At 42.7% G+C, this 17,802-nt stretch overlaps 1 protein-coding gene across 5 annotated transcripts in view; it reads left to right on the top strand.

Annotated features, from left to right (window-relative positions):
• LOC124622161 (glycine receptor subunit alpha-3) overlaps positions 1–17,802 on the top strand; it is a 588,708-nt gene that overhangs the window by 366,683 nt on the left and 204,223 nt on the right. For all 5 annotated transcript variants that reach the window (XM_047147805.1, XM_047147803.1, XM_047147804.1 and 2 more), the window contains exons 3-4: positions 4,334–4,407; positions 8,985–9,084. In XM_047147805.1, the coding sequence (XP_047003761.1) occupies positions 4,334–4,407; positions 8,985–9,084 (174 nt within the window). The remainder of the gene's footprint in view (positions 1–4,333; positions 4,408–8,984; positions 9,085–17,802) is intronic.

Consider the following 17,802-nt stretch of genomic DNA (forward strand, 5'->3'; position numbering starts at 1 on the left):
GATTTTGTAGAAACGAACATCTATGTTTGTAATTATACAGAAAATGTAGATGTTGCTAATTGCAGATCTCCAAAAGTCTTTGAAATTTTGACAGTGGTACAAACGTGTTTTTATTTACCTATTTTTTAAATGCATGTAATAGATAAATTTACAAAAATTTAGTAATAGGGAAATGTAATTACAAAAAATTACTGAGTTACATATGCATATATTATACACCATATATTAAAGAATTAGGTACGTAAAAACACGCCTCTATTAGAATACATTGTGATAAAATTTCAAAGAAATCGATCAAGAGCCTTCACAGATTAACGATTCTGAACAAACGAAGATTTACATTTTTATTTACATAGATTAACAAGTCTCATTTCTTAGATTTACACCACATGACTATACTGACAAATTTTTATCATATCTATGCGGGAACATGTTTATAATAAACACTACGCTGTGTCTATATAACAATCATCCTCCAACGAATTTATGCGAATTTGAATCCTTGTGTCAAAGTTTCGGAGCTCCATAACGCCCCATCATTCCGTTAATGACAATTACCTCAAACCTTAGGGCAGGTTACACACAGAATTACAGTGCAGCCACATTAAGCGAGGATTAGTTACAACTATCTGCACTAGGCATTTTCATAGTGTGTATTCATAATTTGTGTGCTAAACATGTACATCTCAAAAGTTTCTTGTTTCTGAATAGCTATACGGATGGTATGAAGACAGAATGGTCGTTACTTTTGTGTCGTCGTTGCCACTGTAGAGTCCTGTACCACTGGAAGCAAGGAGAAGATGTTGTTTGGTAGCTGGTATCCTCTTTCTATAACACAGCTGCACCCATGTATTAACAGGGTTGTTTATTAACATAAACAGAGAGCTACTTATCTTTAAGCAAGTTGTTGTTGTACAAGCTCTTCCATAATGGTCCACATTAGCCTCACTGCAGGTGAAGTACAAATCCTGTTACGTACACTACTCTGGTCACTAGGTACTGACTGACTCTGACCTAGACACTGTGACTGACTGTGTCTGTGACTGGGCTGACTGTCTGTGACTGACTGAGCTGCGACTGATAGCTCAGCTGCTAACTGAATGACTGCGTGGAACTGTGACTGACTGGCTGGACCCTCCAGTCCGCGGCGGTGATCTAAATACTTGCGGGTGAGAGGGTGTTGGCGGCGCGTTACTTGCGAGTCTGTCTTTGACCTCTCTCCTTATAGACGCACTTGCTTCAGCGCCTATTATCGATCTTCTCACAACCTCTTTGCTGGCCGGTGTGCTGGCAATGGCTTACACCGGCACAGTTACTATTGGTGGACATGTTTTTATTTTGTGTGGTTTGATTGCTCCACTTGTGGAATTATTGAGGAAAGTGAGTAAAGTCCTCTGCATCCTTGCCGTGGGATCCACTATAAAAGAGGCACCTGAGCTTACATTAAATTGTAATAATATTGACCAAGATAAGGAGTGTGCATTTGGTAAGTGATGCAGGCATCGTTTGGATACCTATGAAAATCAAAGATAAATGCTACTTTGCAGAGCAGTGGGAGCATCAGTTAAAAATGGTTCGGATTCCACATTGAATAGTAGGTCGCCTTTTACTGTAGAATTACTAGTGTATGTTAGGGACACCCAAGTCGTCGAAGTGGTGACATAGTGAAAAGCACCAGGCCATTGACCCACACAAATAACTTATTATTAGAGAAAGGATTTTAAGTTGCAAATTATGGTCGGAAAAGAGGGGAAAGGTTCTAAAAATAAATTCAAAAATGTGCAGAAAAGGTGTGGATGAAATTACTTTATTGGGTTTAAAGCAACTACATTAACTTTCTTTGTCCCATTTTCAGGGTTCTGTTATACCGGATTACAAAGATCATTCAATGTTTTTGACACTAAGTTGCTGGCACTTTAAGCCAAATAGCTCCTTGCATATGGAGAAACTTAGCTCGACATCTACAGAAACCAATGGAGAATATCTTTTCAGCAGCCAGAAAGGACGTTCGATAAAAGTTTCAAAGGTTTCCACATCTGATTGTCTGCAAATTTAATTCGAATTTGTCTTTAACAAATCCATCAAGGATGTGCCTAACATTCAACAACTTCTTCCACTGTTCCTCCTTTCCGTACTTCTAAGTCGCATCAGGCAAATACTTGTAGCGATACACTGCAAAAAGTCCCAACTGTAGGTCTTTGTTGTTGACTAATTGTTGGGCTTCCTTAATGGCTGCTGCGTCGATTGAGTCTAGGGCACATATGAAGTACTGACTTATCTCAGTCTTCGCACATTCACGTGCCCCACCTTGTGATGACAGGAAACTGTGGAAGGTAGAGCCCTGCCATTTCTTGATGTAGAAGTTGACGACTGAGAGCATTTAGGTTGCTTGGTTGATTTGGGGGAGGGACCAAACAGCGAGGTCATCGTTCACATCGGATTGGGGAAGGAAGTTGGCCATGCCCTTTGAAAGGGACCATCCCGGCATTCGCCTCAAGCGATTTTGGGAAATCACGGGAAAATTAAATCAGAATGGCCACATGCGGGTTTGAACCGTCGTCCTCCCGAATGCGAGTGCAGTGAGTTAACCACTGCGCCACCTCGCTCGGTGTGAGCATTTATCAGAATCTTCTTCAGAGTAGCAATTAAGTTATTTACCCTTCAGTAATTCTTCCTACAAGGCTGACTTTTTCGTATTGTATGCCCCCTGGACGCAGGTTCATACATGAGTCGCTAAATGATTGCATTACCGTGCGGGCATCTGTCTTCTTGAGTTGATGCGTTTTAGAAACATTTACCCATTCACCAAACAATGGAAACATCGTGCAGGCATCTGTCTTCTTGAGTTGGTGCATTTTAGAAACATTTACCCATTCACCAAACAATGGAAACACCGACGTATTCAAAGTATATCTTTCCAGCTCGTCAGTAGTTTCACCTAAAACCACTGCTGACCGCCTCTTTCATTTTGTCTAAAACGTTCCGATAAAGTAGGTGTATGCCACATTTTCTCAGAGAGCTCTCATACGATTTTGACCTTTGCGAGTATGATTTGAGTGCAGGATTGTTTATCTTATGGACTGGAATTCCTGACTGGATTAATTCTATATCAAGATCCACCCTAAACTCATTCAATGACCACTGCTTTTCAGATCCTGAAATGAAGGCGTGTATCAGAGTAGTTTGCTTAGGTTTCGACTTGCGAAGTTCAACGTACTTCAAAAATTTGTTGTTCTGGATGTGCTGGTTTACTCTATTTCCTTTATTCTTATCATCTATTGCAAAATTTACATCACAGACGACACATCGCAGAATGATGCCATCAGTTCCGACAAACTAAGTCTTGATTTCTTGTGAAAGTGCACACAACTTCTCCTTCTTAATCTTCGGCGTGATTTTGTTGTAAAAATCCGTTCTGGTAAAACATTAACAAGGGCAACAAGAAAATACACAGTCGATAGATAGGAACAATTAAATTTATGTCAGGTCAAACCGATTTAGGTCTCAACTGTTGCAACATCATTGTTTAAATTTTTTTGGTTTCTGAGCGGCAGGTTGACCATTGTTGATGAGGCTGACTACTTTTGCTTTGGTTGTCCATTGTTGCTGGTGGTATGGATAATTACCGGCGATCTCCATAAACTATATTTTCATACTTATTGACCATTGTGGATTCTGATTAAATAAAATATAAATCATGTTCAAGAAAAGAAAAGAAAATCTGTCTAAGCTACTGAAAACACAGATAAAAATGGGGGATTGAGGGTGGTGGAGGGGGGGGGGGGGGGCGCTTAAGCGTGGAACAGAAGCGGAAAAGTACAAAATATAGTAATCTCACAAATAGTCGCAAAAAGTGCAACAAATTACTTATTTTGCTTTATGTCCCCAAATGCGTATATTGTCCTATCTGAGTGAAAATAGCTATATTTTTGGAAAGATGCTGTACCTTGTAATCCTTTCTTTAGAAATCATCAGACAGTCAGTAGTTTTATTCCGACCTACGAGTATTGGAACAGCTGTTGAAAGCTCGAGAATTTTATTAATAACGACGCTTGCTCAGTGGACAAATCAATAAGAATTACACATGAAAAACAGTCTCTTCTCCTTCCCTTCACAATTACTGCGTCTCTTTCATGTCCTTGAATTACAGTCTTGGTTTCTGAACAAGTTGTATATAACCTTTCGCTTATTGTATTGTACCGTTGATAGCCTCAGAATTTCGAATGATGTATTTTAGTCAAATTTTCGATATATAAGGACGGTATTGTATTATGGCTGCAATGGATGGTGTTGTGCATTAGACTGTAGTTTTGCGTTTTTTGCACTGTTTCAGTGTGAGGTGCACGGGTGGTGTGAAGAACTACACTATCAAGCCGAGGGTCGTCCTGCCAGAGGACTACGTCAAAGGTGAGTGCCTCTGTGTCATTCACCATATTGCTCTAAACCGAAGAGAAAGTTGTCCAGCCAAACGCTACAAACAGCAACAACGGAGATATCTCAAGGAAAATGCGACTGATCTCTATATTAGGAAACTTTAAAAAAACAACTCAGTTTACTGTTGTTAAAACCTGGTCATTATTTCACCTTTATCAAAGCTAGAATTGAATTCGTTCAACGCTGAACAGGCTTTAATAGAAACCCTTACCGTTATTACTTAATTGCATCAGTCATTAGTTTCAAGTGTAACGGAGGAAAAGAGTCATACCTTTTGTTGTCTGAAGACGATCTGCAGTCTCCAGATGATATTTACATGCTTGAGTGAATATGCATTCCGATCGCTTTAATCACTAGAACAACGCGATTGTAATCCTAACAATTCGGAAATAAGGAAATGGGTTTCGAACCACAACCTAACGAGGTAGCGCTATGTACATTCACGTACCAGGCGACAGCAAGATTCATATCCGGAAGAACAGACACTACCCATTCATATAACTGATATGCCTCGATTTGCTGTGAATCCACAATCATCAGCGCAGATGCACACTTATGTTCGACACCCAGTGGGAATCTAAAATTAGCGAGCACGGAGAACATGGACGGCAACTGTGGATGCAGCTGTTATCATCAGTTCCTTTCCTTTCTAAGCCCTCCATCTTCAGTGTACATAATGTGACATCATTTATCGACGTTATTTTACTTGATACGACGCATTATATTACGCGACATGGGTGCTAATCCCAACAAGTAAAAAAGCGAGGATGTATCATTGCTTTTTACTTAAATGTTTTTGAAGCTGCCAGATGAGTCGAAAAGCTAGTTCCCTTGTTTTACATCCCTTATTCTACCCAGCTTATATTCGCCATTTTTTTGCAACGATAGGAGCAGTTTTCATTTGGTATTGTATATTACCCGTTTTTCTCCATAACTTACTACTTTTCTCAGAATTTGGAGTATCTTGCACATTTTACACTGTCCATCTCTTTTTCTAAGTCGACAAATGCAATGAACGTGTCTCGGTTTATCTTAAGTTTTGCTTCCATCATTAAGCTCAACGCCGGGACTGCCTCTCTGGTGCATTTGCCTTTCCGAAAGCCCAACTGATCGTCATCTAACAACTCTTCAATTTTTTGTACCATTCTTCTGGAAATTATTAGTGTTAGCGACGTGGCTGTGTGAAGAGTTAAGCGACTGTGCGATATTTTTCGCACCGATCCTGCACTGGCTACGGCTTTGCCGCAGTGGTAACACGGGCTCCCGTCAGATCACCGAAGTTAAGGTCTGTCGGGCTCGGCTAGCACTTGGATGGGTCACTGACCGGGTCTGCCGAGAGCCTTTGGCAAAGGGGGTGCATTCAGCCCTTGTGAGGCCAGTTGAGGATCTACTTGACTGAGAAGTAGCGGAACCGGTCAGGAAAACTGACAATGGACGAGAGAGCAGTGTGCTGACCACATGTCGCTCCATATCCGCATGCGGTGACACCTAAGGGGTGAGGATGTCACGGCGGCCGGTCGGTACCGTTGGGCCTTGAAGCCTGTTCGGACGGTGTTCATCTGCACTTACTATCTTTGGGATAGTATAGACGATATTTTTCCAAACGCCTGATTGCATGTCTCCATTCTCATAGATTCTACACACCAAGTTGAACAATCGTAATTTTGGAGGGATATTATCTATACCTTCTGCCATATTTAATCGCAAGTCTTCCAAAGCTTTATTGAATTCTGACTCTGATAATGGATCTCCTATGTCTTCCATATCGGTTCCCATTTCTTCTATCACATCATCGAACTGTTCCAACCCCCTTCTTCCTCCTCCCCCTCCTCGTCTTCCCCCTCCCCCCTTTCCCCGCCGTAGGGGACTTCAGTGTACTCTTTCCCCCAATCCGCTCTCTCCCGTCCGCTTAACAGGGGAATTCCCGCTGCCCTCTTAATGTTCACTTCCATGCTTTTAAATTCACCGAAGGTTGTTGTAACTTTTCTACATATTGAATGAGTACTTCGTTTCCGGCTTCTTCACATTTTTCCAGCAACCATTTCGCCTTGTCTTTCTCCATTTCCTATTTCATTTAAGTGGTTTGTGTTGCTGTATTGTTGTTTTCCCCTGAACATTTTTGTGCCTCATCTTTTTGACTATCAGTTAAAGCATTTCTTCTGCTTGCCAAGATTTATTACCACTTACCTAGATACTCTGTTTTTTTTTGTCCAACTTCCGTGATTGCCATTTTTAGCGATGTCCATTCATCATAAACTGAACTGCCTTCTGTGGTATTCGTTGTCGGAGTATCTACTGATTTAGGAAATTTGAAATGCATCTCAGCATGCCTCAGTTCTTCGGTGTCGTACTTTGTTCCACAGTGATTCTTGCGGACTCTCTCTTGCATACGCCTTACAATCGAATATCTGATTTCGGAATCTCTGTCTCGTCATTTTGTAATCCAGGTGGAAGCTTCCCGTATATACAGACCATTTCTAAGTATACCTTCTCCTCTTGTAATTTTTGAGCAAAGTATTCGCTATTACAAACCTAAATTTATTGCACAACTCAATTAGTCTAGGTCCTTTCTCATTCCTTCTCCCAAGCCCACATTCTCCTGTAATTCTAACTGCTGTTCCTTCCTGCTCCAAGGGCGAGAAGTTGTCCTAATACCCTGCTTGCTCCTCCGCCGTTTTTGACAACGCCCTTGGCATAATGAGGTTGACTCCTTATACTGGAAGTCTACGGTCGCCATTACTGCAGATTTTTATTCAAAGATTGTGAAAACCTGAAAAGATTACACGAAGTCTAGGCGTCACACCTAAGCTCCCTCGACAGGCAGTGATGGTCAGTCGAGGTTCAAGGAGGCCAGAAATGCAAATCCTTACCAATCACGAGGTCCTGCTTTAGATATTGTAGGGAAGCAGCCTACTCACGCCTTATAAAATTCTCATCAGTCTTTCCATTGTGTGCCAGCCTAGTCTGCTGTAACTAGCTCTGACGTCATAAATGTTGCGCAATACTTTAAAAATCAAGTAAATAACCTGAAACGTTTCTAGCATGTCAGGAGTAATACTAAATCAATATGCGTTGAATATCAGTTCAATAACTTTAACCATTTTCAAAATTTGGACGTTTTTCTGTAAAAATCATTGGCGCAACAGAAAAGAGCTAGAAACTTAAAAATTTATATTTAGATTCCTTTTTCATAATAATATAGTAGAAACAGTATTTTGGATCTCACAAATTAAAATTTTAGTTGAAATTCATAATTTTCTGGTTTTTGTCTTAGAAATTATGGAAGCAAGATAGATTAAGTAGGCGCATAAATAAGGCTAGGATGTTTAAATTTAAGTAGAAGGGAGATCCGCTATAATCATAAAGATGTGAGAAGTTTCAATTGAATAAATATAAAACTATAGCGATAGCATATCTCCAAAGAGCAAGTTCAGAGCTCGTCTACCGCGTGTAGTGTAATTAAATTAATTCTCTCAACCAAAATATTTTACTTAGCCACGTCAGACTGTTATTATGATTACTTACCTGTGCGCTGATTGCACATTTAAATTGAGAGCTTCATAGGCTATCAGCAAGGAAGCAATGATTTATTCAATAACTTAAAGTGGTGCATTACTAGCCCAGCGGCTAGTCGGGAGAGCAGATTTGATCAGGCGTTCCCTTAGCCGTCCGCACCGCGGCTTTATATATAAGAACGCTGCGCGAGAGAGAAGGCCCCAGTTCTCTCCAGACGCTGAATAGCACACCATCTGCGTCGGGAGTGGCGTCGCGTCGGTATCATTGCTATAAACAGCCTCGGATGCCGTATTAAGTTACTCGGGATACGCGTAACCATGAAATCATTTTCGAGTGAAGTGTTTTCTGGGATGACTTTAATGATCTATCTTCAGTTTGCGTATGTCGTATTTTCACGTGCCGCCGCGGGACAGACATTCTACCATTATTTAGCGTGGCGTTTGATGAACATTATCATCAAATTATGGCGAGCATTCACTTAAAAATTTAATTTGGACAGTTATAGTTGCATCAGCGCATTAGACTCTGAACTGCTCTGGTAGTTGGATTGTGTGGATTCTTTTTTTTTTTTTGATCTGTGACTTTCAGAATATAGCGAACGTTTTTACAGGATCGTTTTTGATTATGAATCCCAGACAATCTCCTAATTCCTCAGAGCTATAAGCTGTAGCTATAAGTGTATTTCTCAGATGAAGTGGGCACTAGGAATTCTAATTACAGGCTTCACGTTTTGCTAATCACTTTCTGGTTGCCAATATTGTAGTTAGAGAGCCAGTGTTGAGAACGGCAAAAGACAGCATAAACAATAGGAACATTTATATAACAATTAATTCCACCAGCCGCCCACAATTGGTGCATCGGCAGAGAAATGCATCTTTTCTACATAACATTCTATTTATATTTAAACAACAATTAATTCCACCCACCGCCCCACAATATAATTACAAATTCCCCAGCTTGATTGCTATAAATAGCATACAGAATTTGATATGCTCATAAGTTTTCTCAAGGAAAATTTTGTTCGTCTGTTTCAGAGATCCGTCCGCCTTCTCGCAAAGGCCAACCTGTCAGTGTGGAATTCAGCATTTACGTAGTCGATATCAACTCTATAAACGTCGAAGACATGGATTTTCGGTAAGCATCCTTTCAGTCTGCGTATAGCATCTACTAAATCTTGAAATGTTCCTATTAGTCAGCACTTTCATTTCTTCGCAGTATATTTTTGCCTTTCTGTGTGTATCGATATTTGTATTGGCTACTAACTATACGCCCGTGTGTCAGAACGGAAGTTAAAAACGTACCTTTGCATAGATCGCTTAACAGGGTTCCGTATCTCAGTTGGTCAAAAACCGAACTCTTATAGGCTCACTTTGCTAGCCAAGAAGTCAAATATACAGGGTGATTATAATTAAAGTTGAACTTTCAAACCGCTGTAGAAATAACACCACTGGTCAGAATGACGTCAAATTGCAACGGAATATTATCGGAGAAGGGGGTAAAACGTACGGCAGAAGAAAAATAAATAGTTACAAAATGTAGCAATAGATGGCGCTGTAAGCATCATAATTTAATAGTGGTCGACTACAAATGGCAAATGAATCATACAACAATGCCTAAGGTGTACGTTTGACGTTAAATAAACTGTAATACTCAGTGTGCATGGGTATACAGGTGTGATACTGTTATTTACGTAAGCCCATCCACCCCGGCAAGGTCATATCACATCGGATGGGAAACATCGGTTTTTAATTGTCCTGAGGCCAAAAATCGCATGAAAAGCATCAATCAAAATAAAATCAGGTTATTAATTTCCGTGTGACTGGCGCAAAATACGTCCAGTAAGTTGTCCACCGTTTTCTGCGACAAGTTGAAATCGAGAGACAGCATGCTCCACAACTGATCGAAGTGTTTCCGGAGTCACGTTTAGAATGTGTTGCGCAGTGCGTGCCTTCAATGCAGCTGGGTTTGCAATCGCAACACCGAACACAACATCTTTCAGATAGCCCCACAGCAGAAGTCACACGGATTAAGATCAGGTGATCGGGACGGCCAGGCTGTAGGGAAATGGCTCAAAAATGGTTCAAATGGGTCTGAGCACTATGCGACTTAACTTCTGAGGTCATCAGTCGCCTAGAACTTAGAACTAATTAAACATAACTAACCTAAGGACATCACACACATCCATGCCCGAGCCAGGATTCGAACCTGCGACCGTAGCGGTCACGCGGTTCCAGACTAAAGCGCCTTTAACCGCACAGCCACACCGGCCGGCAGGGAAATGGCGGCTGATAATTCTAGCATTTCCGAAATGACGCTTCAGCAGCTGCTTAACTGGATTTGCAATTTGCCGAGGTGCGCCATCTTGCATAAAAATGATCCCATCCACACATCCAGTCTGTTGGAGAGCTGGAATGACGTGTTTGCGCAAAAGACACTCATAGCACTTACCAGTGACGGTACAGGTAACAGGACCGGAAGCACCCGTCTCTTTGGAAAAATATGGACCTCTGATAAATGATGCCGTAAACCCGCACCACACAGTGACCTTTTCAGGATGAAGTGGTTCTGGTTGATTTGCGTGTGGATTTTCCGTTGCCCATATTCGATAATTCTGTGTATTGGCATATCCTGTCAGATGGAAGTGGGCTTCGTCTGTGCATAAAATCTTCCACGGCCAATCGTTGTCCACTTCCATGCGAGCAAGAAATTCTAAAGCAAAGGTCTCTTTTGGTAGCAGGTCAACAGGAAGCAACTCGTGCACGTGCGTAATTTTGAATGGGGTAGCAAAGAAGGTTGTTTCGTAGGATTTTTCGCACAGTGCTCACAGATGTGTCCAGTGTCCGGGCAATTCTCCGTGCACTACACGCTTGCACACCACCACTCGTCTCCTCCTGCATTGCTGTGGCCACTGCTTGCACTGACGTCGAATCAATTCGTTTCCTCCCTCTACCAGGTTACACACCAAAAGAACCCGTCTTTTCGAATTTCCGAATCAGTTTCTCCAGACACACGGCAGTCATTGGACCAACGCCTTTTTTGAAACCCTTCAGTGTTCGGAATTTCTGCAAAGCGACGTGTGCACAGTCATCATTCTCGTAACACATCTTTACAAGCAGAGCGCGATCCTGCATTGAGACAGTCATCGCGAACGTCGCAGACGCGAAAGGAGGAAAAGCCGTGTACCCAGCGTGTTTATACCAACTTCAATGGGTCATGCGCATGACAGGCGTTTTCATTTACTCATTCTGTCACATACAACGCCGTCTCTTGATTTATTTTTTCACACTATTTTTTTTCTTCTGTCATTCGTTTTCCCCCTTCTCTGATAATATTCCGTAGCAATTTGACCTCATTCTGAGCAGTAGTGTTATTTCTACAGCGTTTTGAAAGTTTAGCTTTAATTGTAATCACCCTGTAAATGAAACTACGGTATCGAATGAAGCAAAGAAATTTCATTAAGCTTTTAATACACAAAGCGAAATCAATAACTCCCTATATACTAGCCAAGCAAATGCAATGTTAGTCTGCATTCGTAAAGATAAGATTGCGGCGCTTAATTCTACGACTGACGTAAACTCCTTGAAATACTTCTGTTACTGAGGTAGAAAAATCTGACAGCGCCATCTCTTGTTTCTTTGATGTAGTACGTCATCACTAATGTAAACACCCGGACTACTAAGTTAAGTAGACTGCTTAAACTTTAAATTACGGTATCGTTTTTTCTGTGGTTTTGTTTTCGTGATCCCAATGTGCTGAAATAAAGCCTGTATGTTGCTCCAATCTGCGCCCAAGTCACGTGTGAAAACCTCATGAAATTGACATGCGTTTCGCAGACTTATTACCAGTCATTACAGTTATATAACGTACTTTTCGAAATGGAAGCATTTTTCCAAACTGCTATGTAACTCACCAACCTTTACCATATTATCAAATTAGTTAATTAAGCAGTGTCATAGGGAAACCCTTGACCATCCTGTAGTGCTATGTTTACCCTTGCGTAGCCCTATTAAAATTGTTTTGTGTTAAAAGACTACTCGAAAAATTGAATCCGAGGTATGATATGCACAAAGGCGTATTGAAAACGTAAACAATGCACACTGACGCCGCATGGCTGGTTCATGACGCTCTGTCAACAGTTGAATGAAGAGTATTGTCAAACCGCCAGTACTTGACCTCAGACATTCAGTGTGTATAGACATATATGTATTTTGAGGGTCATCAGTGCTCCTCGTCAGTATTTTTGGTATTGACAATATGTCAATATGCGCCCTCGGACATCGGTATATTGAAGGTTTGACAATATTATTGAACGTTTGAGAGCACCGTTACTCTTCGTCTTTCTACGAGGGAGGAGAACACGGCTAGTGGAGGAGTCACAACAAGCGACCTCGTGTCTCGACTTATCCGTAGATACTCAAATGTTTTTGAAGAAACGACGATCAAAGATTTAGATGTATTTTCGAGGTACTTTACTTGCCTTTTACGGTGTGATGTCATCAGACAAAATGGTAACTTGGCGGTTCGCTCCGGGGCTTTTTAATTTTGCGCTCTGTGTTCGAAATCCGACTAATGTTTTTAATTATTTTATTTTATTGTTTTCACTTATCTACCCGTGTCCAAATAAGTTTACTACATGGATGTTTCTTATCAAGTTAGAGGATACAAGGTGGTACAGTAATTGCAAAATTACAGCTGGTTTCCACTATAAGTGTCACACATGTATTATATAATGTATGCGTTTGTAGTATAAGCCTTAATATTTTATTCATATGTTTATACTTCGAAAGATTTGGTGCATTCTCTTAGATGAAACCTATCGTAGAAACATTCGAAACACATACTCGAACATCACGAGTATCGCACGAAGACAGTTTTGCCACAGTGATACATCTTCGCATGAATCTCAGTCGGGAAAGACACGTCGTTAACATTGCTGATGATGGAAATGATGGTATGGCATTGTTGGCCGGGAGGCCCCATTCGGGGGAGTTCGGCCGCCGTATTGCGAGTCCTTTTTAGGTGACGCCACATTGGCGACTTGCGAGTCAATGACGATGAAAATGATGATGAGGGACACACAACACCTAGTCCCCTGCCGGAAATCGAACCCAGGCCTCCTGCGTGGTAGGCGGTAACGCTACCGCTACGCTACGGAGGCGGACAACATTGCTGATGATTTCACGCTTTGCCAGTAAACTCGCGGCAAACCATGAGTAGCGGATCACTTTTCATTAAACTGGCGCTTGCAGTTGACTGTGAATCAAGATACACTACAGGAATTCCACCGAAAACAATGTTAAATGATTTTCTCATTTGTTTCAATTCATTCATCTGATGTACTATTAGTAGACGAATAAGGACAACGTTCTATCAATATATACTGGAAAACGTTCGTGTAATATCCTTCTACACAGACGAGTATAAAAATAAAAAAACAAAAATAAAAGTTCGAAACGGGGTGCAAAATTAAAAAATCCACTGTCGTCCGAGAACAGCATGCGTTAAAAGTCACATACATTTCCTGGAAAATACCTCGAAAACATTAGCTGTTGTTTTTTCAGGAGCGATCATCTACGGATAACCCGAGACAAGTGTTCGCTTATTTTGACCCCTCTTCCACTAACCGAAGCATCTGGGAATTCGGGTTATGGCACTTACCGTGTTCTCCTCGTTAGTATAGTAAAGTCGAACAGGCCCTTTCTGCTGTGTTTCTGATGTTGAGAAGGAAGCTACTTTTGTTTGGCGCTGTTAACCATCGAGCGGGCGTGCATTTTTGATAACACTTTGTACACATGTAAAGAATGGCTCTCTTTAAGTTACCAAGGTAAATATGTATGAGCAAAATCACAACTTAATCTTAGTTTAATTACACAACGATAAAATAAACTGACATAATATGAGCTAAAGCACTGTTTCATCAATCAATAATGTAATAAACTTTCATTATATCACGTTGTTGGCACGGACAGGTGTTACCCCACAGTAATGACCCACTCGAAGCGTGAAACAGCGCTGTTGCGTCAGATCCCAGCCACCTGCTTGTTCGATTGCTAATTATCTCTAGACAGCTGCCTAACTGTAGGATTGTGCTGCTAGTTCATAATCTGTTTCATTTTCTTGCACGGATCGCAAATTTTTTCTCGCCTAACTCGCTGTTGATTTTATGTTATTGTCTCTCACTTGAACATATGACAACACACTTTATCGCTGTTAGCTGAAACAATAATGAAGGGACAGACATGGGCACGCAATTGTGAAACAACAATGGAGTGGTGCAAAAAAAATGTATTTGTGAATGGTGCACATTATACGTGGGTTGGAACTTAAATAGTGGCAACTATTTATTCACAGCCGATACAAAAGAGTTACATGTTTGCACCTGTTACTGTCCTTCAAAGTAGTCACCAGCGTTGTGTAGAACCCGTTGCCAGCGATGTGGAAGGCGTAGTATACCGTTAGCAGAGCCTGTTCTGTTATTGGTGCAAATGGAGCGGTCTACTGCCTGTCGAATCTCTGGAACAATTCTGAAGCGATTGCCACGAAGTGGTTCCTTCGTCTTCGGAATTAAATCAAAGTCACAAGGACTTAAGTCGTATTACTGTTCGTTTTTGGAGCATCACTTGCGACCAGCTTTGCGAAAGAAGCGGAGACACTTTCTGTGCAAACCCACCCATCATTTTGCACGACAATGCGCAGGCGCATACAGCGCAATTGTGGCTGCTCTGTTCGGTAGATGGGACTGGGAAGTACTGTACCATCCACCATACTCCCCTGAGTACTTATACGATGCGAGGGACTCGCCACTAATATTCTAATCAACATACCGTGCTTTCTCTGTATTATAGGTGATATGTGATCGAAAGTATCCGGACACCTGGCTGAAAATGACGTAAAAGTTCGTGGCGCTCTCCATCGGTAATGCCGGAATTCAGTATGGTGTTGGCCCACCATTAGCCTCAATGATAGCTTCCATTCTTGCAGGCATACATCCAATCAGGTGCTGGAAGGTTTCTTGGGGATCGGCAGCCCATTCTTCACGGAGTGCTGCACTGAGGAGAGGTATCGATGTCGGTCGGTGAGGCTTGTCACGAACTCGGCGTTCCAAAACATACCAAAGGTGTTAAATAGGATTCAGGTCAGGACTCTGCCCACGCCAGTCCATTACAGGGATATTATTGTCGTGTAACCACGCCGCCACAAGTCGTGCATTTTGAACAGGTGCTCGATCGTGTTGAAAGATGCAATCGCCATTCCCGAAATGCTCTTCAACAGTGGGAAGCAAGAAGGTGCTTAAAACATCAATTTCGGCCTGTGCTCTGATAGTGCCACGCAAAACAGGGGGTGCAAGTCCCCTCTATGCAAAACACGACCACACCATAACACCACCGCCTCCAAATTTTACTGTTGGCACTACACACGCTGGCAGATGACGTTCACCGGGCATTCGCCTTACCCACACCCTGCCCCACGTTGTGTACAGTGATTCGTCGCTCCACGCAACGTTTTTCCACTGTTCAATCGTCCAGTGTTTACGCTCCTTACACCAAGCGAGGCGTCGTTTGGCATTTACCGACGTGATGTGTGAATTATAAGCAACCGGTCGACCATGAAATCCAAGTTTTCTCACCTTCTGCCTAACTGTCAAAGTACTTTCAATGGATCCTCATGCAGTTTGGAATTCCCATGTCAAGGTCTGGATAGATGTCTGCCTATTACTCATAACGAAGCTCTTCAACTGTCGGCGGTGTCTGTCAGTCAACAGCGAGGTCGGCCTGTACGCTTTTCTGCTGTACGTGTCCCTTCAGGTTTCCACTTCACTATCACATCGGAAACAGTGGATCTAGGAATGTTTAGGAGTGTGGAAATCTCGCGTACAGACGTATGACACAACTGGCTCTCTGTCATCTGCCCACGTTCGAAGTCCGTGAGTTCCGCGGAGCGCGCCATTCTACTCTCTTACGATGTCTCATGACTGCTGAGGTCACTGATATAGAGTACCTTGCAGTAGATGGCAGCATAATGCACCTAATATGAAAAACGTATGTTTCTGGGGGTGTTCGGATACTTTTGATCACATAGTGTATCTACACACATCAAAAAAACTTTTGCATCACCTCGGTTCGGAGAGTTCCGGAACCTATACAGACTATTTGAATAGAGATCAACATAACCATCATTTCCGCCCTTTTTATTGCTCATAAAAACCACACATTGCATGTTGTACCACCATACAGCGAGACCTTCAGAGGTGGTGGTCCAGATTGCTGTACACACCGGTACCTCTAATACCCAGTAGCACGTCCTGTTGCGTTGATGCATGCCTGTATTCGTCGTGGCATACTATCCACAAGTTCATCAAGGCACTGATGGTCCAGATTATCCCACTCCTCAACGGAGATTCGGCGTAGATCCCTCAGAGTGGTTGGTGGGTCACGTCGTCCATAAACAGCCCTTTTCAATCTATGTTCGATAGCGTTCATGTCTGGAGAACATGCTGGCCACTGTAGTCGAGCGATGTCGTTATCCCGAAGGAAGTGGTGGTGGTGGTTTCGGGGAAGGAGACCAGACAGCGAGGTCATCGGTCTCATCGGATTAGGGAAGGACGGGGAAGGAAATCGGCCGTGCCCTTTGAAAGGAACCATCCCAGCATTTGCCTGGAGCGATTTAGGGAAATCACGGAAAACCTAAATCAGGATGCCCGGACGCGGGATTGAACCGTCGTCCTCCCGAATGCGAGTCCAGTGTCTAACCACTGCGCCACCTCGCTCGGTCCCTGAAGGAAGTCATTCACAAGATGTGCACGATGGGGGCGCGCATTTTCGTCCATGAAGACGAATGCCTCGCCACTATGCTGCCGATATGTTTGGACTATCGGTCGGAGGGTGGCATTAACGTATCGTACAGCCGTTACCGCGCCTTCCATGAGCACCAGCGGCGTACGTCGGCCCCACATAATGCCACCCCAAAACAGCAGGGAACCTCCACCTTGCTGCACTCGCTGAACAGTGTGTCTAAGGCGTTCAGTCTGACCAGGTTGCCTCCAAACACGTCTCCGACGATTATCTGGTTGAAGGCATATGCGACACTCATCGGTGAAGAGAACGTGGTGCCAATCCTGAGCGGTACATTCGGGCTGATGTTGGGCCCATGTGTACCGCACTGCATGGTGTCGTGGTTACGAAGATGGATTTCGCCATGGACGTCGGGAGTGAAGTTGCGCTTCATGCAGCCTATTGCGCACAGTTTGAGTAATAACACGACGTCCTGTGGCTGCACGAAAAGCATTATTCAACATGGTGACTTTGCTGTCAGGATTCCTCCGAGCCATAATCCGTAGGTAGCGGTCATCCACTGCATTAGTAGTCCTTGGGCGGCCTGAGCGAGGCATGTCATCGACTGTTCCTGTCTCTTTGTATCTCCTCCATGTCCGAACAACGTCGCTTTGGTTCACTCCTAGAAGCCTGATCACTTCCCTTGTTGAGAGCCCTTCCTGGCTTAAAGTAACAATGCGGACGCGATCGAATCGCGGTACTGACCGTCTAGGCATGGTTGAAGTACCAGCCGTGTTCCTCCTTCCTGGTGGAATGACTGGAACTGATCGGCTATCGGACCCCCTGCGTCTAATAGGCGCTGCTCATACATGGTTGTTTACATCTTCGGTCGAGTTTAGTGACATCCCTGAACAGTCAAAGAGACTGTGTCTGTGATAGAATATCCACAGTCAACGTCTATCTTCAGGAATTCTGGGAATCTGGGTGATGCAAAACTTTTTTTGATGTGTGTATATTAAGAGAGCTGCCATTTGTTACAGCGCTGTTATTTTTTGTATACATAAATGATGCGGCGGACAGG

The sequence above is a fragment of the Schistocerca americana genome, chromosome 7 (assembly GCF_021461395.2).
Source record: "Schistocerca americana isolate TAMUIC-IGC-003095 chromosome 7, iqSchAmer2.1, whole genome shotgun sequence".
NCBI classification, from domain to species: domain Eukaryota; kingdom Metazoa; phylum Arthropoda; class Insecta; order Orthoptera; family Acrididae; genus Schistocerca; species Schistocerca americana.